General features: G+C 36.7%; 5 protein-coding genes and 1 non-coding gene across 6 annotated transcripts; 4 read left to right on the top strand and 2 right to left on the bottom strand.

Annotated features, from left to right (window-relative positions):
* The first annotated feature begins 2,074 nt into the window (after window positions 1-2,074).
* TRNAH-GUG (transfer RNA histidin (anticodon GUG)) lies at window positions 2,075-2,146 on the top strand. Its single transcript has one exon. It is a non-coding gene; the product is annotated as a tRNA-His (tRNA).
* Window positions 2,147-4,194: 2,048 nt separating this feature from the next.
* Window positions 4,195-5,914, bottom strand: LOC141648431 (LYR motif-containing protein At3g19508). Its single transcript, XM_074457094.1, has 2 exons — window positions 5,515-5,914; window positions 4,195-4,607 (listed from the first exon to the last, which is right to left on the bottom strand). Exons 1-2 carry the CDS (start codon window positions 5,707-5,709, stop codon window positions 4,536-4,538), a joined length of 267 nt encoding a protein of 88 aa, XP_074313195.1. The 5' UTR covers window positions 5,710-5,914; the 3' UTR covers window positions 4,195-4,535.
* Window positions 5,915-7,917: 2,003 nt separating this feature from the next.
* Window positions 7,918-9,111, top strand: LOC141649952 (putative acetyltransferase At3g50280). The gene has a single exon (XM_074458617.1). The coding sequence runs from the start codon at window positions 7,918-7,920 to the stop codon at window positions 9,109-9,111; it is 1,194 nt and encodes a 397-aa protein (XP_074314718.1).
* A 1,821-nt stretch (window positions 9,112-10,932) lies between these two features.
* On the top strand, window positions 10,933-13,073 carry LOC141648432 (uncharacterized). Its single transcript, XM_074457095.1, has one exon. The coding sequence runs from the start codon at window positions 11,131-11,133 to the stop codon at window positions 12,754-12,756; it is 1,626 nt and encodes a 541-aa protein (XP_074313196.1). The 5' UTR covers window positions 10,933-11,130; the 3' UTR covers window positions 12,757-13,073.
* Window positions 13,074-14,952: 1,879 nt separating this feature from the next.
* On the top strand, window positions 14,953-18,944 carry LOC141648434 (alpha-L-fucosidase 2-like). The gene is made up of 3 exons (XM_074457096.1): window positions 14,953-15,545; window positions 16,137-16,285; window positions 16,626-18,944. Exons 1-3 carry the CDS (start codon window positions 15,278-15,280, stop codon window positions 18,708-18,710), a joined length of 2,502 nt encoding a protein of 833 aa, XP_074313197.1. The 5' UTR covers window positions 14,953-15,277; the 3' UTR covers window positions 18,711-18,944.
* Window positions 18,945-19,151: 207 nt separating this feature from the next.
* On the bottom strand, window positions 19,152-24,684 carry LOC141648435 (uncharacterized). The gene is made up of 5 exons (XM_074457097.1): window positions 24,503-24,684; window positions 22,277-22,467; window positions 21,227-21,768; window positions 20,029-20,940; window positions 19,152-19,650 (listed from the first exon to the last, which is right to left on the bottom strand). The coding sequence occupies exons 2-5, from the start codon at window positions 22,457-22,459 to the stop codon at window positions 19,392-19,394; spliced, it is 1,896 nt and encodes a 631-aa protein (XP_074313198.1). The 5' UTR covers window positions 22,460-22,467; window positions 24,503-24,684; the 3' UTR covers window positions 19,152-19,391.
* Window positions 24,685-27,107: the final 2,423 nt, after the last annotated feature.

Here is a 27,107-nt window from a genome sequence, read left to right on the forward strand (position 1 = left end):
ATAAAACGTCCTAACACGAATTGATACAGATAATTTGATAGTCTTAAAAGTTCATAATTATTATCTAATTCCCTTCGTGGGTCGGGAAGAAATCATCCACTTCTAGGTGAGTTGTATCGCCTGAATCAAAGTCACCTTCACCATCTTCAATCACCATATTTGTTTCGGTATTCTTTCTTTTCTGCTTTACTGATTGAAGATAAAGATCAACAAGGTGTTTGGGTGCGCGAGAAACGCGTGACCAACGCCCTTTTGCACCACAACGATAACATATATTAGTAACAGTTTCGCTTTTATCTTTCTCACCCGTTTTATCTTTTCGATTCCACTGCAGGTGGGAATGTGTCTTTTTGAAATAACCTCCACGACCTCCATTACGACCACCAAATCTACGTCCACGTCCACGCCCACGGCCGCGCCATTGTCCACGGCCACGACCTTGACTACTGCTGCTGACATGGTCTCTATAATTCCTCTTTTCATTATAGGACATAATATTTGCTTCTGGCAATGGGGTGAACCAATAGGACGTGATTCATGATTTTTCATCAAAAACTCATTATTTTGCTCAGCCACCAACAAACAAGATATTAATTCAGAATATTTCTTAAAATCCTTTTCACGATATTGTGTCTGCAGGACAATATTATTAGCGTGAAAAGTAGAATATGTTTTTTCTAACATATCCATATCTGTGACTTTCTCGCCACATAACTTCAATTGAGAAGTAATTTTGAACATGGCTGAATTATATTCACTGACGGATTTGAAATCTTGCAATCTCAAATGCATCCAATCATAGCGAGCGTTTGGCAATATGACGGTTTTCTGGTGATCATACATTTCCTTTAGATTGCTCCAAAGGATTTGTGGGTCTTTAATAGTCAAATATTCGTTTTTAAGACCCTCTAAAGGTGACGGCGAAGAAATATCATAGCATTAGCCTTATCTTGACATGTTGCTTTATTTCCATCTTTTATCGTCTCACCAAGCCCTTTTGCATCTAGGTGTATTTCAGCATCTAACACCCAAGGTAAATAATTCTTTCCCGAAATTTCAAGGGCCGCAAATTCAAGTTTTATAAGGTTTGACATGATTTTCACTATTAACAATATAATAATTTAAATTAGGTCATGAAAATTATCACGAAATAAAAATAACAAAAAAATAAAAAAATAAAATAAAACTTTGTGTATAGTAGACACCAAGGTTAGCGGTAATCTGTATACAAAGTATACAGTAGACCAAATATATTAAATTAATTATGTATGAATGAATATAGTATATAGATGTGTAACATGAAAATCAACAAATTTATCAAACAAATTGTGTAATATGCAAATGGAGTCTCATAATGCGAGATATCATTATCTTTAATATCAATTATTTATCATTGAAGAGATTAACTATGGTTATATGTATGATTATGTACATTCAAAGATTATGTGAACAAAAGAGTTCATATATACAAGTGAATGCGTAAAAACTTGTGTCATAATCACAATAATATAAATTTAGTATAAATAGAAAACTTACAAATTAATTTGGTAGATTTGTTAAGCAAGGATCAAAAATCGAAATCAAAGACGAAAAACTATAAGTTCGCAACAAACCTAAATTTGATGATTCTCCCAAAAGTGTTATCGATCTTGAATAGAGAATCGTGCTGATAACGTATTATAATTCTACTTTGATAAGAGAAGATAATATTATAATGAGAGAAAACAATATAAGAGAAAGTGAGTATTGTTGTTATATATATATTCATCCATGTACATGTGATACATATATATAGATTACAAAGATACCTCTTGGTGAAAGGTAACAATGGTTCCTAAAAGATAAGGAGATGGAAAGTTACAATGGTTGGGAATAGATACAATGGTTGGGGATGTAAGGGTATCATGGTCATCCACTATACATATTTTATAACAGTACTATAATAAATCTATAAGACTAATAGGCGTTGCATGACTAATAAATAATAATCGTAAATGGCTAATTTTAATTTATTTAGTCATTTAGCCTCAAGGCTAAGGCCTAATACAATTCAGAACTGCGTTTTAACAACAAAGTGGCTGTAGTTTAGTGGTAAGAATTCCACGTTGTGGCCGTGGAGACCTGGGCTCGAATCCCAGCAGCCACACTTACCTTTTTTGTCCTTTTTGTACACAGTTTACGTTATCTCGCTAATCTGTTTTTCCTCATGAATCGAGGTTTTTTTTTTTTTTTTTTTTTTTTGTGGGGGGGGGGGAATGAAAGCAAAGAATGGAGGATTTAATGAAACTACATATTACACCATTTTACCGGTCATTTGTTTTTTCATAAAACGATACCGTTGCAAATAAGAATTTGCGAACATTTTACAAGTTCCTATAAAGTATTCACAATAGCTATTCTAGTTCTTCTTGTGACAGTTTATCTTGTTCTGGTATTCAAACCCTCCAAGAACATCCTACGGTTGTCGCTCCTAATTCCTGCGTAACTCGTTCTTCGGTGAATGACATGGCCAATACCTCTTTCTGCTTCCAAGCCCATAATGATTCAAGTGAACATTAGTCACCCCTTTCTTCAGCTAAGAAGTGTAAGATTTCTTCGTTTGGTAAAGTGTCACGGGCCTCGCCTACACGTAGGCTTTGCAGGTACCCTTCTAATCGTCAAGTGAGTGAGAAAAAGAGAACTACTAACTACAAGAAGAATCTGCCAAGGGGATGAATCTCCGAGACACAATGTATCTACTTGTTCTTCAAGTAGGTCTCTCTCCCGTAAATTTCTACGTCCTCGAGGCGTAAGTGTGTCTCGTTGCAGGTACTCCCCCGAAGCTCAATGGACAAAGAAGAGAAAAGAAGTTTTCACTCATTTGGCGAGCTCAGATCGTCCCCCCAAGAAGCCTTTTTTTATTGCTAACCCCTTTCTTAGTTTAATTTCCTTTTCAGATAATGTAATAATAAAGTCCGATTGTCTGAGTCGGGTAGGTACTCTGTAAGGAAACTTTCTTTACTGCTGCCAAAAAAAAGTTCTTCTTTAGTCAACCAACAACTGACCTACAAAGCCGGCTTAAGGGCTGTGGCATTAAGGCCATCAGAATAGTTTTACCAAACTAAACCTGATGCTATAACCTTCATTCCATATTGTGATGTCCCCTGGTTAATCTAAAAGGACAGCATACTAACAATGAGTTTTGTATAAGACGATCTCACTTATAGGTTACATTCGGAAGGCAAACTATTCGAAGTATGAGAAAAGATCAGACCTACTCATGACAGAGGCTCTCAGGCTCTGACTTTGGTAATCTGGAGGCTCGAGGCGCTCTGGTTACGACATTGCTCGTTTCAGATGGACTAGGAGGTCCACCAGTGTGAAAGTAAATTGTGCTATGTTACTCAGACTTGGCTGAAAGTATCGTTTATACTTGCTTGTCCAAGTGCCAATTTCAGTAATTTTATGGGAAAAGAAATTTTTTTCCCGGTTAAAAGGTAAATATCGTTTATACGACATATTAACTCGTGCCAATCTCTGTCATACTTGTTTCCAAGTGTCTTGTATCGGACAGGGATACGTTGGAGAGAAAAACAGATTATGATGGAATGAGGGCTTCGGAGTCACAGACGACAAGAAGAATCAACTGCTGCAGTATCTCATTATTACAGCATTACACAGTTGCCTGAAAAACTATGGCTCCCTTGCCTACGGCAGGGTTACGGGGTCCTTTGGCTCGGTTCTTGTATCATTGTAAGGTCTATTCAGTTTTCTGAGGTCAGTGAGAAAGTGCAACAGCATTAAACAGAAGACCTCACTAACTATCAACTTGGCCACAGGATCTTCGCGTTAGAGCACATAATGAAGCTCAAACAGTAGCATTACTGCGTTAGTAAGCTAATCGCTAACCTAAACTTTAATAAGCCACAAGGACAACCTACATTCACTCCACGAAACAAGAATCACCGAGGAAACTAGTAGAAACATTCCGCGATTCAATGCTTTCAGGTGTGCCGAACTTTCTATGACACGTCCATAACCGACTAAATGAGCTAATATTTCGCTATGGTTCTATTATGCGATCTCAATTGACAGCACGTAATACAGTGGTGCACATCCTTAAACAAGAAACACAACCACCAAATTAGTTCATGAAAGGGAGAAAATCAGAAAATCGCATCTTGAGCAAGAAATATACAAGTACTACTCTCTCCATGCACAAAAAAATGATACTACTGAAAAATTTTCGACTGCCCCAAATATTGTTCATGTCTACTACTGTAGTACATCATAGCTAATTCGATTCATCCGACAATTGCCTTCAATTTGAAAGGGGTCTAATGGAAATACAACTTCACTTTATTGAATAGTATATTTTGAACAAAAGCACCAATCTTGACAACAGTTACAACTTACAATTCATAACCTCAAAACAGGATTTGATCTCAAAATTTCAAGCTAATGCCAACACAGTATTCAGTTTAGCTTAAGACGATCTCAATTGAGATTTCGCATTACACCAAGCAAAACCACAGCTAAAAAACCTGAGAAATTCATCAACCTTGGTAACGTTTACGGGTTGAACAAACCAACTTCAGCTTTTCAGCAGCACCTTCATTCACTGAATACTGCAAAACCACAAAAACCCAATAACAAAAATTAACAAAGATTCTTTCTTTTTGTTATAAACTAGGGTGTTCACTATCGACAACAATGACTAGCTCATTAATCCCTCTCACGGCGAGTTCTCTCCAAAGAAGTGGCCAATACAATACAAAAGATTATAATAAGATACAGAATTAATAGCCATGAACTTAAATCAACCGGTAAGGGATTGTTCTAACTTAATTAGGACTTAGGAGGACTCAGGTTAGTACCCTATGAATGCAGCCGTGTTAAAATTCACGAGGGAGAAATTTTACCACCCTTCTGGTCCTACCCCCCAAATTCAGGTTTGTGCCCTAAGAATGCAGACGTGTTAAAACTTGGATCAACCGGTAAGGGATTGTTCTAGCTTAATTAGAGGTCTCGGCCTCTCGGGTTAGTGCCCTAGGAATGCAACAGTGTTAAAATTCACGAGGAAGAAACTTTACCACCCTTCTGGTCCTACCCCCAAATTCAGGTTTGTGCCCTAAGAATGCAGACGTGTTAAAACTTGGATCAACCGGTAAGGGATTGTTCTAGCTTAATTAGAGGTCTCGGCCTCTCGGGGTTAGTGCCCTAGGAATGCAGCAGTGTTAAAATTCACGAGGGATAAACTTTACTACCCTTCTGGTCCTACCCCCAAATTCGGGTTTGTGCCCTAAAAATGCAGACGTGTTAAAACTTAGATCAACCGGTAAGGGATTGTTCTAGCTTAATTAGAGGTCTCGGCCTCTCGGGTTAGTGTCCTAGGAATGCAGCAGTGTTAAAATTCACGAAGGAGAAACTTTACCACCTTTCTGGTCCTACCCCGAATTCGGACTAACCTGAATGGTATACACCAAAAACAATTAAAGATACAGAATTACTGAAAGATTAAATAAAAAAAAGGACCTTATCGAGAACCCAAATGGAGTGCTTATAAGTACGATTAAGAAGCTCATCCATGGCGGCAGTGTCATTAGCATCAACTTCTCTGTAATTTACGAAATTTTCACGAGCATATTTAGCATAATATGGACGAGAATCTTTTGGAAGAAGCCTTACTAATCTTAGTACTTCTCCGTATGCTCTTAGTGCTTTCTTCATTTAATTCATCACCCTTTTTGATTGATTTTGTAGTTATTAAGCAAGAAATTGCAGGTCAAAGAGTTGAAATTCAGGGATGATTTAGATCGGTAGATGTGAGTGTGTTTTATTTTGGGCTTGTTTGTTGGGTTTTCATGAATTACAAGTTCGGGGATTTTTGTTTAAGGCGGATATGGAACGGGTCAAATAGTTAGATGAGATGAAAAACGAAATGCTTTGGAAATGGCGAAAAACTTGTCCCGTCTAACAATATGAATCGGTATTTGACCGATTTTAAACTTAAGATAATTAGTATCGTCTCAGGTGAGACCAATTCTTACAATTTTAGAAATGTAGATGACCCAATAAGCCAATACCTAAAGGTGGCCCCACAAGGCATATCGACCTGGCTGGACCTGGTCACGGTTCCAGGTTGGTCCAACCAACCCAGTCCGGGCCCTCGGGTACAGCATGTCGCATAAGGTCCAACTGCTGATACCGCTAATCTCAATTTGTACTCTTACTTGGCCCATGGACGGGTTGGGTTGGACTGTACCGTATTTTTTGTTATGGTTTATGGACGGGTTGGTGGCAGGCCGAGTTAGGGAAGTTCAACCCTGGCCTAACAAGGTTGGTGGTCGTTTGGGTTCGATCCGAGTTGAGTGGTAAAGTGTTTTCAACTGTTTTTGGTGTTTTTTTTTGTGTTGTATCATGACCCAATATCATCAATATCAACCCTCGTTACTTAACTAGCATTTACTCCCTCATCCAAACCAAAGGTAATCGTTGTTTTATTACATTTGTCGATGCACGTTTTACAACGTGAATATCTTTAGTTACACATTATTAAAAATTATAAAAAATTGATATTCTTATGGCATTCATGACGATAAATCTAACAAGATCTCACATGACTATATTTTGTCTTATAGATTAAGAATAATATCAAAGATTCTCCACGAACATGAATAGTGACAAAAAGCAAGTGTTAGTGTGTTACCTTTGGTTTTGATGGGAGATAGTACTAAGGGCATTAGCAATAGAGATTCATGAAGAGGTTTGTAGGATGACATGTCCATCATTTTAGAGGTTTGTCAACAAACCTTCTATTGTTAGTGATGAATGAGTGTTGAGGTTCATGGATGAGAGGGGTTACAAATTAGTAACCAGGTTTGTGGAGAGAGAATATGAGAGGAGAAAAAGTATAGTGGGTCATGATATAAACCTTGAAGAGGTTTATTTGTTGTTGGTAGGAGGTTTGTAAGTAAATGAGTTTGTATATTAGCTTATGTGGCATAAGAACAAACCTTTTAGATGTTTGTCTATTGCTAATGCCCTAAATACAACCCTGTCTCGACAAGATAAGACTTTTTTCCGCACATATTTGTGTTTTCGTAGACCCTTTATTATAAAAGAAGACTCAAATGATTCTGTTATATGAAACTTTAAATTGTAATTAGTTTCACAATAAATTTACTGAGAGATCTTCTCTCGAAAACATTTTGCAATTACTTTGAACCTTTTGATTATCATCATCACAATAAAATCATCGATTTTCAATACTAAAAACATGCAATATTATATTCCTCATTAGTTAATAACTTAACTATATACTATTATACATACAATATGTAGTAGGAATAATATTAGAAATATTATATTCCTAATAAATGTGAATTAATTTTCAAAAAAAAAATACTCATCTTACTATTATGTAAGCTCGGCTCATTATTATATTCATGATCGCAAGATAATCTCATCGATTTTTAATACTAAAAATGCAATTTTTTTAGGGAACTAAAACATGCAATATTAATTCCCCATTAATTAATAAATTAACTATATACATACAATATATATTAGGAATAATATTAGGAAGTTTATATTCTTAATAATGTTAGTGGAATTTCAAACAAATTATTCATCTACTATTATATAAGCTTGTTATTGTAAGTCAAGCAACTTATATTTTTAAGTTCATTATCATTTATTTTAATTCTACCATACATCAAAAAAAAAATGCAAAATTATTGTGAAAAAAGCCCTACACTAAAACTCATATCACAATGTAATGTGAAACCCACAAATGTAGCTAATGAAGCACAAAAAGAACATTGTTTTTTAGGTGCAAAAGATATAGGCATGATAACTATGGGTCCAATTCAACGGGGTCATCTTTTTAATAAAAATTCACATCTTTTTATACCCGATTATATAAACAAAATAAAAATGTCATTGGCTTTTTCTCTCGTCCACTTCTACACTTTATCAGGTCAATTTGCCACCCAAAAATTTGTGGAGGAACACGCGTGTTCCTTCTATATTGATTGCAATAAGGGTCCTGGGGCACGTCTCATCCACGCTTCTGTGGAGTACACGGTATCTGATATCGTTTCCTCTAAAGACGTCCATCCTATCGTTCATTCTTTCTTTGATCGCGGTGAAAAATCAGTTAATTATGACGGTCATACTGGACCGCTTTTGTCGGTCCAAGTAACCGAGTTAATCGATGGGATTTTCATTGGATTTACCATGAACCATACCATAGCAGACGGAACCTCCTTTTGGCATTACATAACCTCATTATCCGAAATATTTCGTCAACTCAAAGACGACGGCGAAAACGAAGATGAATGCGATGTCATTCCGATATCTAGAAAACCAATTTTAAAGACGTTATTTCCTGATTATGACTACGATAAAATTTTAAAATTGCCTTACCTTGAACCCGAAGAGTTCATATTTCGATATGATCCAGGCCCATTAAGACAACGAATATTTCGCTTCTCATCCAAGTCCATTGCAATGCTTAAGGCCCAAGCTAATGAAGAATGCGGGAATCAAAACAACATTTCTTCATTCCAAGCATTATGTGCCCTTACGTGGCGGTCCATTACTCGTGCTCGAAATTTGTCATTCGATATAGACATTAATTTGAGTGTAGTAATGAATACTCGTCCCCGAATCAATCCACCATTGCCACCCGAATATTTTAGGTGTTTTTTCGGGGGCGCCTTGAGCGTATCTAAAGTGGGTGATTTATTACGAAACGGCCTAGGCCATATTGCATTATTGATTAACAAAAGTATCAAAATGCAAGATGACAAAGTAATACGAGAAACAGCCAAACAAGTCGAAGAAATGCCTCGTATTAACCCATCCGGTCCAAACTCACCTCATTACCGGCCTTATGGTGTAACCGTAAGTGGTTCACCAAGGTTCGATATGTATGGGCCCGAATTTGTACTAGGTAAAGCTGTAGCCGTCCTAGCGGGAGATGCTAATGTGGAGGATGGTAGGGTGTGCGCTAAACCAGGACGCGACGGAGGTGGAAGTGTGGATTTAGAGATCTGTCTTAATCCTGAAACCATGAATGCTCTTGAAGTAGATGAGGAGTTTATGAGTTTTACCTCGTCTATGTAATATCATCTTGAACCTAGCGTATCCAGTTCATATATTATACATCAGATGTAGTATATCTGGTTGTGTAATTTCTGAGTTTTATTTATAGTAAAGTTTTCGAATTTTGTTTTAAAAATTAGTATTAGTTTTACAATAAAATTTTTGAGCTAGTTCACTTAAATATTAAACTAAAAAAATACAATATCGCTCAAAAACCATATATATAAATTCAGTTAATTTTGAGTTTTGATGTCAAAAATTAAAATACACCTTAGAAACTTTACAAATTCAAAAAAATTACATGTAAACTCAACTACTAAAAGGGGTCGGATTTAATACATCAGATGCGTGTTCCTTTTCCCCCTCTTAACGGGTCCATCGTAGTCGTAGCAGAACATAATTGAAATCGAGATTCAATAACGGAATTATATCTTAATTCATTTTTTTTGTTCTTGCTCAATTGATTATCTTTTTTGAGTGATGCAAGTTTTAGCACGTAGTATTTGTCTATTTGCTTACTTCTTATCTTTGTTATCAATTTCTAATTTGGCATATTTGTGAGTACAACAAAATATCCACGTTAACTATTTATAAATCTATTTATATTCACTATTTCTCACCACCCAAAGACAATATACACCTTTGGACTTGATTCACATGAACATGATGTTTTGGCAATATATAATCACGGACCATGAAAATAAGAAAATTTGACAACCATTTATATTCTATTTTACGTGGAATTATATTTATTTAGACCCAGTAAATTAAACCCAAACTCAAAAAAATGATCGAAATGTGTGAATAGAGATAGCCGATTGAACATTTCATATGAGTAAATTGAATAACACTTGAAACCGAGAAAAAGGAACATACATCGGATGTACTACCTTCAACTTTTTGGTTTTTTTGAGCATATATGTATTTTTTTTTTGAGTTTATTACCTAAAACTTTATTTGTTTTTGAGCATATGTGTATTTTTTTGAGCATATTAAACTTTATAAGTTAGATTTTAATATTTTTTCCGTCAAAACTCAAATTTAACTAAACTTATATGTAATGTTTTTGAGTTTTATTGCAATTTTTTAGAGCTTAATGTTGAAGTGAATAAACTCAAAAAATTCATAGTGAAACTCAAAAACTTTAAAACAAAACTCAAGAACTTTATTATATTGCTCAAAAACTATAGAATTGGATGTAGTACATCAGATGTATAATCTACTTACTGCTTGAAACCTGATTCAAGTCTAATCGAGCTGAAATTTAACCGAATTCTATGTACCCGAAAGATACCGACTTGAATACAACTAATTAATTGACTTGGATTACAAATATTTATTTTCTCATAAAAGCACACTAAGTTTATGAGTTTTTTCAATATTTCTTTATTTATTGATGGTACTCTATACTATTACAGAGTACAATCAAATTGAATAAATATAAGAAATATTAAGCAAATTTTTGTACGTCCAAAGATGACTTGAAACTCACATGAATTGATATTGACCCGACCTAATAATGTGTACCTACTCGACATAGCATAAACATATTAATGTGGCTAACCGAAATGATTTAGATCAAAATTTAAGTGAAACCTAAACTAAGGTTAGTCATACCAAGCCAGAACTTTTAACCAAAAACCGAACTGAATGACCTATTTGAAAGGGTCTAATAAATTATATTGTCTATCATATTTTTAAGACTTGGTATGTAGCCATGTAGGGTTTGTCACAATAAATGAAACCAAATAAAGGTCATTTTAGCTAAAATAGGTGGCTTATATTAGTTCCGAGTTGGCTTACATTCAATCACTCATTTGTTCTATAAAATCGACCTACGTATGTACATCCATGCATGAACACTTCATTATTCACTACTACTCGTCTACTCTATATATCAAACACAGAACTTAATTATAATAATGGCGTAATTGGAAAAAAAACAAGCTCTATTATTTTCAATATTTTTCATTTAAAATTTAGAAATTTTGTAAATTTTCAATTTTTCATTGATTTAAGGGAAAAAAAGGCATATAAACAATGGATGTTTGGTTATGGATATGTGAGTTACCTAATTCTAGTGAATTATCTCAATCAAATTCAGAACTTGTTTATGAATTAGCAAGTTCCAATCCATCTATTGGGAGCATAAAGTCGAGTCGATCCATTCAACTCCGAGCTAAACTCTCATCCGATGAGTTAAATGCCGAAAAATGGTTAATATTTTCTATCAACTTACAAGGGTTTGACTCCGACCAATCTCAAAAAACAATATGGGTTTCGGACCCATGTCTTTTATCATCTGATCAACCCGTTTTACCATTACTACTCCAACTTGTTCAAGAAACAATAAATCGTGCACCTACACCACACAACAGTCGTACACAATACAAATCCGACCAAGTCAAAGTCAAATCCGAACCAATAAACTGGATCCTCCAAACCCATTCACCCGAATCCGTATCCGACTTTTTCAACATTTTGTTACTCACGCGCCTATTTTGGCTATGTGCATGTGACGCCCCTACCGAGGTTGGCTCATTCTACATGCAATCTCTATTAGCTCCAAACCTTGACCTACTCTCACGCGCTATTCACGCGCCAGTGGTTAAGGCTTTCATGACGTCGGTTGGTGTCGACATCGAGATGTGTATCGCACGCGCTGTCGGGTACATGTTGGCAAAGTGGTTAATTGTAAGGGAGATGCGCGTGGGCTTGGCATCATTGTTGCCTTTACCTTCTAACCTTGGAATATCATACGCTTCTGAAGCATGTGGTCTTTGGATGCTCAAAGGCTACGCGCCTGTGTGGGCCATGCAACGCACGCGCTCAAGTGACGTAAGCAAAGGGTATCCTTTTGTTGAGGCTAAGGAATCTGCGTTAAGATACGCCCTGGCCCACCAACAGTTGGAGGCCCAAATTCAGTTGGAGTACAAGGTTGTGTTCTATGAAGGGCATATTCAAGTTAGTACACGTGTCGATAATATACGGGTTCATGTAACGAAGTTAGGATTTAAAAACGAGGAAATAAGTAGTGATGTGGAGTTTGGAGAGGAGTTGTATTTTCCATCTAGGATCGGGTTTTGGGTTGGGCCTGAAATTGGGTCTAATTACGTTGCTGGATTAAGTCTAGGAAAGTCAACGGTCAACACGGAAAAAGAAATTGAGACACAAAAATTAGTCAAAGGTAGTTTTGGTAAGATGAAAACTCCTAAGGTTAAAACAATGTCAAGAACATCAACAAAGATGAAAATGAAGAATTGGAGGTGTGATCAAGACGTTGAAGGAAATGCAGTCGTGTTTGACGCGGTGTTGTATGAAAATACGAGTGGGATTGAAGTTTATAGTACAAAGTTGCACGGTGGTGCAAGTTCGGGTAGCGTGAATGGCAATATTAATAAAGTCAGTGATGACTTGGGAAAAAGATATTCTAAGGTGAACAGACCGTTTATGAAATCGGGTGGATTGGTATTTACCGGAAACGAGTATGGAGAGGAGGTGAAATGGAGAGTGAGCAAAGAAATGGAGGGAAGTGTGTTGAAATGGAGACTTGGAGGTAAAGTTTGGTTAACTTATTGGCCAAGTGATGTTGAGAGTTCATATTATGAGACAAGGTGTATTGAATGGAATGAGGAGGTTGACTTGCCTCTAATTTCAAGCAAATAGAAGTACTAGTAATAGTCACCAAAATACTACTTATATCGTGTTATACTCTTTCAATCTCGGTCATTTATTTACCTATTATATTCATTTTATAAAGGTATTTTAATCAAAGTAAGTAAATGATTGAGACGAAGAGAATATTATTGTAAATAGTACTTATAAGGAGTCCTTGGGAGTAATTCATGTTTAGTAGAATAGATAAATATGTCCCATGTAATTAACTTAGTACTTGTATGCTGTCATATTCGTGTATGTAGATTAATAAAGTAATGTTATATATCTAGCATATTTCGGATATACTATAGACACATATTTCGTTAATTAAGATGGAAGTTGAAAGCTGAAAGCGTGCTATTGAGTATTGAGTGGTATCAAGTCTCGGTACTATCATTTGACACACTCTGCAAAAATGTCCACTATAATCTCTACATATTATATATGAGAGTAAAGGGGTCACATGTCTGACCCGAGGCAGACCGGGCTTGGCTAGGCAGACCTGGAGTGGCGGACGGGTCAACACGGACCGGGTCAGACCTGACAGATTTGGACCCGGAACTGGATCGGTCTAGGTCGAGGGGTGGGGCGGGTCATCCAGTTCAGTACTTCTATTAATTATATAAATAAAACAGCTCGACGAGCGGGTCAACAACTGGGACGAGTTGAATTTGTTCGACCGGGCCCGACCCTAGTTTCTGACGGTCGACCCGGGCTAGTCACATGTTATGGGGCCGAGCAAAAATTGATTTGAGGGACGGGGTTGGGTCAGACGGGCTGGGTCGGTTCGAATGTTTGACAAGGGCTATGTGTCCATACTCCAACATGTTAGAAAATCAATACTTTATAGTGGAAACATAATTACCCAAGTCTTAAGGGTTTGGCCCAACAAGTCTTCTTTCAAGGAAAGGGTTTGGCCCAATAAGATATTCAGTGCACTGACCGAGCAATGATGGAAGGCTAAGCAGCCTTTAGTTGCATGATAGCGTGTAGCAACAACTAGCCGCTAGGGTTGGTCAAACCTCAGGGCCGAACCAGCCCCGATCAGCCCCCTGGTTGGTGTTTTTTTGGCATGTGCCCAACCCGTCAAAAACTAGGGCCGGTCCCAGGTCGAGCAAATCCTACTCGGCAAGGGGTGTTAACGAGTCGAGGCGAGCCCGAGCTTGACCTTGCTCGATTTGTGCTCAAAGAACCAAAACTCGATCTCGAGCTTACCCGAACTTGTAAAAAATGTACTCATTATCAAACTTGCGAGCTTTAACGCGAGCTCGAGGCAAAGTCGAGCTCAAATCGAGCCTATATACAATGATTAATTTTTTGATTTTTTTTTCTTCTGATATTTTCAATCACAAGGCTTAAGGTTATATATAAACATATTTGGCAAATCAGTGAGACAATTGATATGTGTGAATCAAGATATAATCATGATAAAGTATTTTTATAAAATATGATCGATATCTTATCTAATCATACAAGTTCGAGCCGCTCACAAGCTTTTCGAATCGAGTCAGCGTTTGGTCGGCTTGACTCGTTAAGTTCTCCAGCCGAGCCCGAGCTCGAGTCGATCTGGCATGAGCCGATCTCGAGTTATTCGCGAGCTGTCTCGTCTCATTATCACCCTAATACCCGGTCCCGCCTCTTAACCCTATCCTGGACCGGTTTTGGGCCCACCTCCACCATGCCCAACCCAGCCCGTCCCCTAACCCTACAGTGCCCGGGTTCAGGCGTATATTTGTAAAATGGGACAAAAGGGAACTCTTGGGACTTTTCCCATTTTAGCATTACCACCTCTTATGTCCCATTTTGGAAAAGCCATCGTGTTAAATTCATAAATATAAAAGGTAACCCGTATTCAAGATGAGAAAGCCATCGTATTTGTAAATAATGTTTTTCAAGTAAAAAGCACAGTAAGGAAAGTCGATATAACCTATAGATAAGTAAAATCCTCTTCATTTTTATTTCTCTTTTCACTTTCTTCAATTTCCTCTAATAGAACTAAGCAAACCACATTTCTTTTATTAATTTAACAGGTGTTCATTACTAATATTATATCACATTATAAAACGATCTCATACCATACTTCGAAATTATTGAGGTATAAAAACAGAGTAAATGCTTCACACTAACCAATATAAATTGACTGAATTGCTACTCATAAAGCTCCAACCATATCAATCAAACTAGAGACTAGAGTAACAAAACCCCATGTCTTCTTGTCTATATATCTCTCTATATTTGTACCTAAATGCTATAAATGCCACCCAATAATATCATGCCAACCATTAAAAGACCATGTTTTTTCAAACACTAGATATCAACCTTTTTCATCACTACTTTACACATCACTTACCAAAACCGTCTTAACTTAAAACCCCTCAGAATCGTCTTTTCATTTTATCCTTACAATATCAACCTTTTTCATCACTACTTTACACATTGCTTAAAAACCCGTCTAAGTTAAGACCTCAGAAGTCAGAACCCTACTTAAGACGGTTTTGACCAAGAATTTTTGTTTGCACATTTTTGTCAAATGGACCATTCTCACTACTTTCACAACATTAACCTTAATTCTTTATGTTTTTACCTCTTTTTATTACTATTGATAGTGGGTTGTAATGGAGAATTATGGAAAGCATCAAAAAGTATAGAAGGTGAAGATAATGCATCAAAAAGTAGGGTTCTTAAGATAGTGTTTAAAGGAGAAGCTAGAAATTGGACAGATGCTCTTCCTATTGGTAATGGACGTTTTGGTGCTATGATTCATGGTGCTGTTTTCTCTGAAACTATTAATCTCAATGGTATGTCACATTTTTTACCTAAATTCGTGTCGGTTTTGTGTTAAGACTGTTGTATGGTACAACATACTCCCTAGTTATTATTTGTTATTATTATTAAATGAAGTTTAATGTTTTTTTATTTTTACATCAATGTAGTTGGTTTTGTGTAAGACTGTTGTATGGTGCAACCGTACAACATACTTATTTTATTTTTTGTCGGTAAATGAGTTTGTTGTACGGTGTACAATGGTCCGGTCTTATTTGAGTTTTAGTGATTGCGAGATAGTAGTAGTTATTGATGTAATTCAAAATGTAATTTTTATCGAAGATCATCTGGAAACAACTTCTTTGTGTTCGATTAGTAGTAATGATTACTACGTAATTGTAGTTTAGGTTTCTGAAACTCGAAGCAATCTGTCTCATTATAGACGGCCACTATCCGTCTATAGCTATAGAGACGGATAGCCGTCTATAATGAGACAGACTGCTTCCTTCACAAATTCTCATTATAGGCTATAGACAGATAGTGTCCGTCTATAATGAGAATTTGTGAAGCAAGATACACTGCAATGTTTGAATTCCTGACATTGTCTTGTATAATGTTCCGAGTAGAGGACACACTTTGGACTGGCTATCCCGGAAATTACACTGACCCAAATGCTAGAAAGGCGTTGGCAAAAGTGAGAAAGCTGGTAAACAATGGAAACTATTCAGAAGCTACTGTCGTCGCTGACAAGGAGCTTTCCGGGTCTCTATCTGATGTATGTATCTCTAATCCTTCTGCAGTGCATTTAGCAGGAGTACAATTTCGGACTACTTGTATATAGACCTGTCAAATGAGTCGGGTGTGGTTAGATCAGGAAACAGATCCCATTTACATTTATCAGAAATTTTATAGACCTGTCAAACGGGTCTGGTGCGGTTAGATTAGGAAACAGATCCCATTTACATTTATCAGAAATTTTATAGACCTGTCAAATAAGTCGGGTGAGATTAGATTAGGAAACAGATCCCGTTTACATTTATCAGAATTTTATAGACCTGTCAAACGGGTCTGGTGCGGTTAGATTCTAATTTTAGGTATGCTTGTGATTCATGAAGGTATATCAGCTTTTGGGTGATTTCAAATTGGATTTTGATCATACTAAATCGGGATTTAAAGAAGAAACGTACCATAGAGAGCTCGATTTAGATACTGCAACTGTTACTGTAAGGTACTCAGTTGGCGATATTGAGTTCACTCGAGAACATTTTGCATCAAATCCAGATGAAGTGATCGCTACCAAGATTTCAGCAAACAAAAACAGCTCGATTTCTTTCACGGCTTATTTAAATAGCCAAATGGATCATATTTCTTACAAAAATGACAAGAACCAGATTATATTGGAAGGTAGTTGTCCAAGTGTACGAAACCCGCCTCAGTCTGAGGATTATCCATCAGGAATTGTGTTCTCTTTGGTAATGGATTTAGAAATTGGTGGTGAAAACGGGAAAATTCATCAGTCAGATGATCGGAAAATCAGAGTTGAAAATGCAGATTGGGCTGTGATTCATCTGGTGGCATCATCATCATTTGTTGGGCCGTTCACCAGGCCTGCGGATTCAGATAAGGATCCGACTTCAGACGCTCAAAGTATGATGAACTCGATAAAGAAACTCTCATATTCCACGCTTTATTCCCGACATTTGGATGACTACCAGGAATTATTTCACCGGGTTTCACTGAAACTGTCGAAAAGCAGCAAAACAGATGAAGATCAGACTCCGACAGCTGATAGGATCCGATCATTTCAAACAGATGAAGATCCGTCAATGGTGGAGCTATTATTTCAATATGGTAGATATTTGATGATTTCTAGCACACGACCCGGGACTCAACCTTCAAATCTCCAAGGAATATGGAATAAGGACATTAACCCGCCTTGGGATTGCTCTCCTCATTTGAACATCAACCTTCAGATGAACTATTGGCCTTCTCTTTCCTGCAACCTTCACGAATCCCAAGAACCGTTGCTTGATTTCATAGCCTCTCTCGCGAGCAATGGTAAGAAGACGGCGATGGTGAACTATGGAGCTCATGGTTGGGTTGCTCACCAAGTATCGGACATATGGGCTAAAACATCACCTGATAAAGGGAAAGCTGTATGGGCTTTATGGCCGATGGGCGGAGCTTGGCTTTCGACTCACTTATGGGAACACTATGCTTACACCATGGACAAAAACTTCTTACAAAAAACGGCTTACCCTTTATTACAAGAGGCTGCATCATTTTTGTTAGATTGGTGGATTGAAGGAAAAGACGGCTTTCTTCAAACTAACCCGTCTACCTCTCCCGAGCATATGTTTACTGCACCAGATGGGAAGCCTTCGAGTGTGAGCTACTCGTCTACCATGGATATCGCGATTACTAAAGAAGTATTTTCCATAATTATCTTAGCATCTAAAGAATTGGGTAGAAATGAGGATGATTTTGTTCAAAGAGTCCTCGAGGCTCAAGCAAAACTACCTCCTTACAGAATATCCAAGGAAGGGACACTTATGGAATGGGCGCGGGATTTTGTGGATCCTGACCCGAATCATAGGCATTTGTCACACTTATTTGGGATCTATCCCGGGCATTCAATAACACCCGAGAAAGATCCGGATCTTTGCAAGGCTGCAAATTATAGCCTACATAAACGAGGCGAAGAGGGTCCTGGATGGTCAACTGTTTGGAAAGCTGCTATTTGGGCAAACCTGCATAACAGTGAGCATGCCTATAGAATGGTCAGACATTTGTTCAACCTAGTCGATCCCGATCGTGAGGGGAATTTCGAAGGAGGGCTTTATAGTAACTTGTTCTCAGCTCATCCTCCTTTTCAGATAGATGCTAATTTTGGGTTATCTGCTGCAGTAGCAGAAATGCTAGTTCAGAGCACTGTCAAAGATCTTTATCTTTTGCCTGCACTTCCGGCCGATAAATGGGCCAATGGTTGTGTCAAGGGACTGAAGGCCCGAGGCGGCATTACAGTCAAGATTTGTTGGAGTGAAGGAGAGTTGCATGAAGTTGGGCTTTGGTCGAACACCGGGAATGTCGTTAAAACAGTACATTATAGAGGAAATACAGTAATGGCCAATATCATGTCTGGCAAAGTATACACATTTGACAGAAGTTTACAGCTTGTGAACTCGTATCTTCTGGCTTAGACGATCATTTCGTTGGTTATAAGCAAACGGCGTATACACTTAAAACACAACAGTAAGAACTCTCAGATATTGAGGCATTATTCGGCTATTTTTTTTTTTTTCGATCATTTGCAGAAAAAACTCTTGATGTTCTTATTTCTGTTGGTTTTACCTACTCTATTTTGTACTGATTAGTGAAATTTTTGTATGATTTACTTCATTATTTTGAATCCAATGGTTCATAATTTTTGAGGATAGATAAATACTCCCTCCGTCTCAATCAGCAAAGGAACATATTTTGTCTAAGAATGAACATAGAAGACTGCAATGAAGTACGGAGTAACTTACAACTAACAAGGTTGCTTCAAAGCCGCAGATCTGCAATGTAAGAATAAATATGTTTCCTCAAGAACTCCTGAAATTTTGGAATAGCATTGAAGATAAATCACGAGACATCCAGCGTCGACAGGGTAATATCAAAGGGATTTATACCATTCCGAAACCAAAATCATATAGTTTGTACAGGAACATCTGAAATAAACACTACATCTTCCCTTTTCTGTCTACGACATTAGTTGCAGCTCCATTGATCTACATCTGAATTTATAAGGTGGGTATGAGTGTATGACGACAAAAGGTGACCTCAACATCATCAAAGAACAAGATGTCGACATAATTGAATGTTCATCAACTCAATGGTCTTCAATCTTCGTGGGGTTGGTCATGATTACCAGGTCCATCAGTTTCAAAATGCACCCACGGCAGGATTGATTCAAGTAATACGGCTAATGGGCTACGATTAGCCAGCTCACGAGGTGCTTGAACTGGCCCACGGGGTCCCTGGTTCTGGTTCTCTGCCATGTCTCCCATTCTCGGATCGGCCACAAGGAAGTTTTGCAGGTTGTCTGGCGGCAAAGTTGCCACTGTATCTGAGAAATCTGAAACCAGTAAATGCCCATACCTGAAAAGAATGCGAAAACAAAGCAAGATGAGTATAATTTCAGGAGTACAAATAATCTGTAGACCTGGCAATAACAATCCAACTTGAATGAGTTGACCGAAACCAAACAACAACCAAAAGACTGAAGTAGATCTGAAGTCCGAACTCAAATTGACCACCTCGAGAATGACTAATGTGAAAGTAAAGTCTAAAACCTTAATAGCCACAGCCCAAGAATGTAACCGCTGACTCGAAATAGCCTGATAAGTGATAACACTATGACAGCGCACTCAAATGGCCCAAACCCGACTCGAATAACATGTTTGCTAGGTCCACACAATATCTCTAACAGGTTAAGTGAAGGCACAAAATGATTTTTACTATCAGGGTATAACTTACTCATTCTTCTCGGAAGGAAACGCTTCTTTCCTTACACAAGCCCAAGTTTTGGCTTCACTTGCATCATGCTTCAGTGTTTCGACCACTTCTAGAGCTGCATCTTTTAAAAGTTTGTGCACATCTGGGAGCCTCCATATGAGATAACTCCTTTCCACATATATCCTAATCAAATGATCCAAAGAAGGGATTCCGGATTCTTCAGATTTAAAAATTGAAGTCTTAGTAATAGTTGTCCATGCTTGGTCCTTCAAAGGAACCTTTGCAACCAGCCTCTTAACAACTGAAGGATGAAGCATCAAAGCCTGCTTCATGAGACCAATTGCCGTCTCCTTTCCGTGATCATTTTCCCCATCCTTTAAAGTCACCTCACGCTCAAGATAAAACCGGCAAACGGCAAGAGAATACGCAAAGTTAGGAAAATTCCACAACGAGTTATCACTTTGGTATTCTTCGGAGAAGAGTTCAAGCCATGCATACTCCTCTGCCCTAAGAGAGAAGTAATCAATACAAAACATTGCACCCATGGGATCAGCAGGATCAAGTGAAAGTAGCAGTTTGCATACTTCTAAAGCTGATCGATGGCACCCACGTCGGTCCAAGTTTCTCATGTGACTGAAGAGTGTCACAAACAATGGCTTGTTGGTTTCATGGGTGTATTCTAGTCTGCTGTTGCCTTGCAATGGAGTGAACATAGGATGCCATGCACATTCCAGAGCATATAAACATTTAGCAATGAAATCGGCTGCAGTTTGATGTTCCCCTGAGAATCTAAAATAATCGGATAATGTCAAGAGTGATTCCACATGATAAGGATGATGCATTAGGACACTAGCTACGCCATTGAGATCATGGATTGCTTTGGCAGCTTCAAATTGTCTTTGAGCTTGGCTATACGAAGGCGAGTGAACATACCTGAATCATCAAATTGCAAACAATATCAGCGAAGAGGCATAATTATAAGAATTATACCCAATAGAAAAGGTAAAGAGGCACTTAATGTTAAACATCACCTTGTCAGCAGTTAAGTTAAATGCTAGCATGCATGCATACTCATAATTTCAGGCTGGGAAACTGGGTTTAAAACTTTCAAGGGGATCGCGAAATAATTTTTCAAGGCACGTGATTTGCCCCTATACTTCGGGTGTAAGCTATTAAATAAAATCAATGTTATAAAGCTCACATTACTAAAGGCACTTACCGAAAGTATTGGTTCCCGTCTTTACACTCTAGAGGCTCCATGGAGAAAGAGCCATCCCATCGCGGCCAATGCTCAGATGGAGAGACAAGAAGAGACTTTCTATGAGCATATCCTCCACGTTTTCCCCCACGCCCTTGCCTGGAAGTGCCTGTTTGGTTAGAATTCTCAAATTGGCTCACTACTTTAGACCCAAATATTCTCCTCAGCTCATTTTCAGCATTTAAGAGTTTTGAATCCACGCTTAGGATGGAGGTTTTGGTCTGTTTAACAGTATTTTGATATGATTGGACCTTCTTACTGATCTTCTTGCTGGATCCAGCTTCATGGGAAGAGTTAATTATTCGACACAGCTCTTCTAAGTCCCCCTCCACTGGCCCGGCAGATCCATCTCCGTTCAAGGACAACGGTTTATTTTTCTTCTTTTTCTTTTTCTTTAATTTCTTATTAGCTGTTGAGACCGGAGCAACCTTACTTTTATCAACAGATCCCGACTTATCAACCTTTTGCACCGACTCATCATCAAGTTCATTACCCTCATCATCCTGCATCAGACATTGACCAGGAGGTAATACATCGAATAGCAAAAGTTTCCCTCTATGTAGCATCAAATTAAAAGAAAGCACATAGAGCAGTTCCTTCGTTTCTGTTTGCATTGAAATCAAAGACTCACTATTCCATTGTTTTATTTATCAAGGAATAAAGGAAAATGTCTCACTAAAAAAAAGTTGTTCTTATTCTGAAGTAGTTGTTCATTACAATTCTTGACGCAACTTTCATTATGGGTCATCCACAGACTCTGGTTGGTTAACACATAGATAAGGGTGCGTACAAGCGACCCATTTGCGGGAGACTTTAAGGTACTGGGGTAATGGTGGTGTTGTAGTAGTGCCTTCAGAGACAAATCCATCAAGAAACAAGAAAAAGCAAAATGTTAAACAAACACCACTAATGTTAGCCTTAGCCCTTGCACTACATGAATAAAAGTTTTTCCATGCAAATTGCAAAATATAATACCCAATGTAAAATAAGACGCACAAGAAAGCTGCACACCTGATCACTCTCGTGATTATTATCGTCGTCGTTGAGGAGGTCGAATATGTTAACAGAAGGACCGCCAGAATCTGACTCGTCTTCCTCTGCGTTATCCTGTAGTCCTTCTTGATTTGCACTCGCCTCCGCTTCTTTAATCAGCTCTTGTTCTTTCAAAACTTTCCTATATAACCTAGCAGACATGTTGCTTCCTGGATAGAAACAAGGGCCCGTATTGAGGATCAAACATTGAAATGATGAAGCGCCAATAACTCAAAACAGATTACATCACCGATCCACTTGAAAATAAGTGATTGGTGATTGGTGTAGCCAAATAAGGGTAATTGAAAAAAAAAAACTACATGATAGAAAACAATGAACTACGTTCCTAATCATCCTAAAAGCTGTAACAAAGTACAGAAAGAGGACTCCATGGATACGATAAAACAAAGACACCACTCTGCCGCAAGTTCAAAGTTCACCTTTGAACTAACATTTCCATATCCAATAAAGCAAAAAAAATCACTATTATGTTGCTTTGAAAAAAATCAATGAAAAACATTCCACGTGGCTAAAGATTACAAAGGCCTAAAGGAAACAGTCTCTCTATTGCCACAAAGGCGTTGTCTTCATAGAGTCATAGGCTCATACCATAACCCCACAGTTGTCTGAAACTCGGCTTTGGAGTATTAATTAAACTGATGATATTTATGTTCAATAATCTTCATATCCTAACAAGTACTAAATGTATACTTTATCGACATGTCACATCTTATGACACACCGCAACCACTAACGGCATAAGAGAGGCAACGCGGTCCTTTCTGCTAACATTAGTTACAAAGTATACTTATAAGCTTAGCAACAAACCACCAACCCCATTAGCAAGCACTAGGGTAAAATAAGGTTATATCTCAACTCAATGCAGTAAAATTTCCGGCACGCAGCCCCTAAAAATATAAATGTGACCAGGGACGTAGCCAGAACCGAATTCTAGGCAGGGCCGAAATTAAAATTTTCATCATCGAACTTAAATATGTCGGCGAAATTAATGTACCCATATATATCTCTTATACATTTTATCAATTTTTGGTAATATTTATTTCTTTTCAATATTTCTCAAAATATATGAATAAAAATTTACAAATTATTACATGAGTATTACATGAAAATATTAGAAATTAATAAAGATGTATGAAACCAGTAAAAGAAAACAACCGGCCCTCACAAACCAAGCACCAGAGGCAACAGGTTATAACACGACTTTTCAACTCAATGCACAACTCTCCTGCACACAGCCCAAAAAACATAATGTGACATACTTAACACTCCAATTTATTGCAATATGAAGCTGCCTAGTATCCAACCCTCTGCTCTCAGAGTGCAAGCTAATACTCCGTAACAACCGAACACATAAACCAATCACCAAAGGCAAAATCAGTTTATATTAGGACTTTTCAACTTAATGCACCTAAACTCCTCTTCACACAACCTCGTAAAACCTTAATGTGACATACTTAACACTCATCTATCGGAATATTAACCTAACTACTTGAACAGTTCAACGTTTTATCCACCCCCACGCATTCTCCCTATGTTCTAAATGTCGCACATCACAACTTCATGAATGCAAATCCCTCTTTGAACCTTTAGCGACCCGTTTTGCTTTACTCCATTTAGATGCCAGAAATTTAGAGTTAAATACAACGAGTACGATTTCCAAACAACAAACTTCAATGCATCAAAAAATGCAACCTCTATACCTCAACACTGTTCCACTTAAATCTTAATGAGTCCATAACTCATCAAACTAGAAGTGTGATATGAAATCTCACCAACATTTTTTCATATATCATACTCCCTCCATCCGAATCATTTGTCTACCTTTTTTTATTCTTTGTAAGGAGTATTTTAATCAAAGGTAAACAAACGATTGAGACGGAGGGGTATCAAACTTCAAAATTAGTAGAAACCCATGATTTAACAAGAGGGGAAAAACCCATAATAACATCAAATTAAAAGATTTGGGTGGTTTCAAAGTTTTAATCTTTTGTTAATCTGGGCAAACTAGAATCAAACCCAAATCATGAAATCACCTTAAAATCAACAGATTATCAATAAAATTCATATTAACTGATTGATCAGGGAGAAAGTTCGTATCTTGGAGGATTAAACCCTACAAAATTACTACTAAAACAACAAAAATTGAAACAATGAGATGAAACCCTAATTAAAGGAGGTAGCTTACCTGAATCTTGATTGATGGTAAGGATTATAGGAAGTGATTAGAAGATTGAGTTGAGCGAGCTTAAGCGCTGTAGAGTATTGGTTAGTTTATGGCTAGCAAAGTCGGCGAAACTTGATGATATTGGTTTGGTTACGGACTTATGGTTCGGCTTTGATGAATTGATTTGCGAAACGGAATACTTCATCTCGATTATTTGTTTACCTTTATTAAAATAATCGAATTATGAAAAAAAAAAAAAAAAAAAACTCCTTTATTTTATGTGGTATATTGAAGGTTATAAATTTTTATATAACTAAATTTTGGTAAAATTTAAAAATATTAAAATTTTGCTACAAGAAAAACAAGCTCAAAAGAATTTCCGATCTTAGCCTTAAACTCGACTCGAACTCAGGTTGTAGTGGTCAAGCTGATCCGGCTAGATCAGTTACATCTAAAGATGGAACTGGGTACGTGAGTCTTAGGCTAGCACACCATGGCCCATTTTAGCACGATATGAGAATATGAGATTGACACGGCCTAGTATAAACTGATCAACATGGACCATGCTTGGGCGGAAGTTTGAAAGCCTAACCCAGACACGACACGACACGATCCATTGGGGGCGACACACTTGAATACGCTTAAAATCTATATATACTAGTTTGAATGCCCGTGCATTGCAACGGGGTAATTAATTTATTTATAATGCAAAAAAAAAAATGTTATAAGGGTTTAATGTTTACATTCTATGTCTAATGATTTGTTTACATATTATTAAAATATCTCTATCAAAAAAATAAAATAAAAGATTAATATTTATGAGACTTAAAAATTTTTGGGTGGATACATAAGTTCCAAATATCCCTCATATTTATAATCATAGGGATCACATCACCTTATATCAATCTTTCGATGTGGGACAATTATACTATTTATATATAGTATATTCATCACACCTACGTTATTTTCCAATGTGGGACAAAACATACTAAAAATTACACAATTTTACACACTAAGAAGTTTTAATATGTGCAAATAATATGAAATATATACTCTAATGATAACATTTTTTGCCACAAAGCTAATTATATTATTTTAATAATTTTTTTAACGATCTTTTTTTGCCAAATGAAATGTAAAAGTTTGATATAAAAATTGGAAATATCACTTGAATATAATTTAGGAAATATATATTATAATATTTAAAAGATTCTCCACTTTAATTTTTAAGTCAAAAATTATTATTTATGATACTTCCCTAAATTATTTTTTTATGATGTGGGTTAACTCTTATTTATAATCATATAATCACCCCACCTTATACCAATCTTTCGATGTGGGACAATTCTACTATTTATAAGTAATATATTCACCAAACTCGGATTATTTTTATGATGTGGGACAATTCTACTATTTATAAGTAATATATTCACCAAACTCAGATTATTTTTATGATGTGAGACAATTCTACTATTTATACGTAGTATATATTCATCAAACCTGCATCGTTTTTCAATGTGGGACAAATAACATACTCAAAATTACACCATCTTTTTTGCACTTAGTTCGACATCCAACCAGATCCCGAATACCAAATACGAACAATTGCTACTTATTATATCTAATAGTTATATTTAAATTTAATAATAAGATAAAGTACTCTCCATTAATATTTGTACGTTGTTTTTCTTCAAAAAAATTTTTATCATAATTGTGATACAGAAATTTCTCGTGGTACCCATTAATTTTGTCAGATTTTCCATGTTACCCCTACTTTTAACAATGTCCTATGGTACCCTTGAGGTTCCATTTTTTTTCCCATGATACCCCTAATGTAAAGGCTGTTAAATGGATGTTAAGTTTGATGGGCTGATAATAAAATAACAATTAAAAAATAATACCCTCTTTATTGTTTTATTGGTACGGATATCTCTCTCTTTTAAATGAAAATTTAATTAACTATATCATTATAATATTGAAAAATTCTCATGGTAACCTTGAACTTTGATAGATTACACATGGTACCCCTAGTTTTAAGTTTCTGCAAATGGTACCCCTATGTGGCTATGTTCACCTTTTTCTTTCCCAGAATACCATTTGACAACTTTCGTCATAACGCCATTACTCCTATGAGGTGTGACGCCTTTTTCTTTTGTTATCTATTACACATACACTTCATCATCTAATTCCTAAATCCATATTTCATAATTTTTACCGACATTATTTTGCCAAATGAAATGTACAAAATTTTATATAAAAATTACAAACATCACTTGAATATAAAATAGGAAATACAGAGTATATATTATAATAACTAAAAGATTTTCCAAAGCTTAACTTAGGTTAGAAATCATTATCGTAGAGACAGTAATACAAACTATTTTAAGAGCTCTATCTGAAAATACTTAAGAAAATCAAAAGATTTAGGGTTATGACTTCTATTTATAATCATAAGATCACCCTGATTTATGGTAATATTCCGATGTGGGACAATTCTAATATTTATATTCAACACATTTACATTACTTTTCAATGTAGGATAAATAACATACTACATACACCATTTTTTTCGCACCTACTTAGACATCAATCCGATTTAATAATGAGAAAATACAATACAAATTAC

Source organism: Silene latifolia, chromosome 3 (assembly GCF_048544455.1).
Source record: "Silene latifolia isolate original U9 population chromosome 3, ASM4854445v1, whole genome shotgun sequence".
Taxonomy (NCBI): domain Eukaryota; kingdom Viridiplantae; phylum Streptophyta; class Magnoliopsida; order Caryophyllales; family Caryophyllaceae; genus Silene; species Silene latifolia.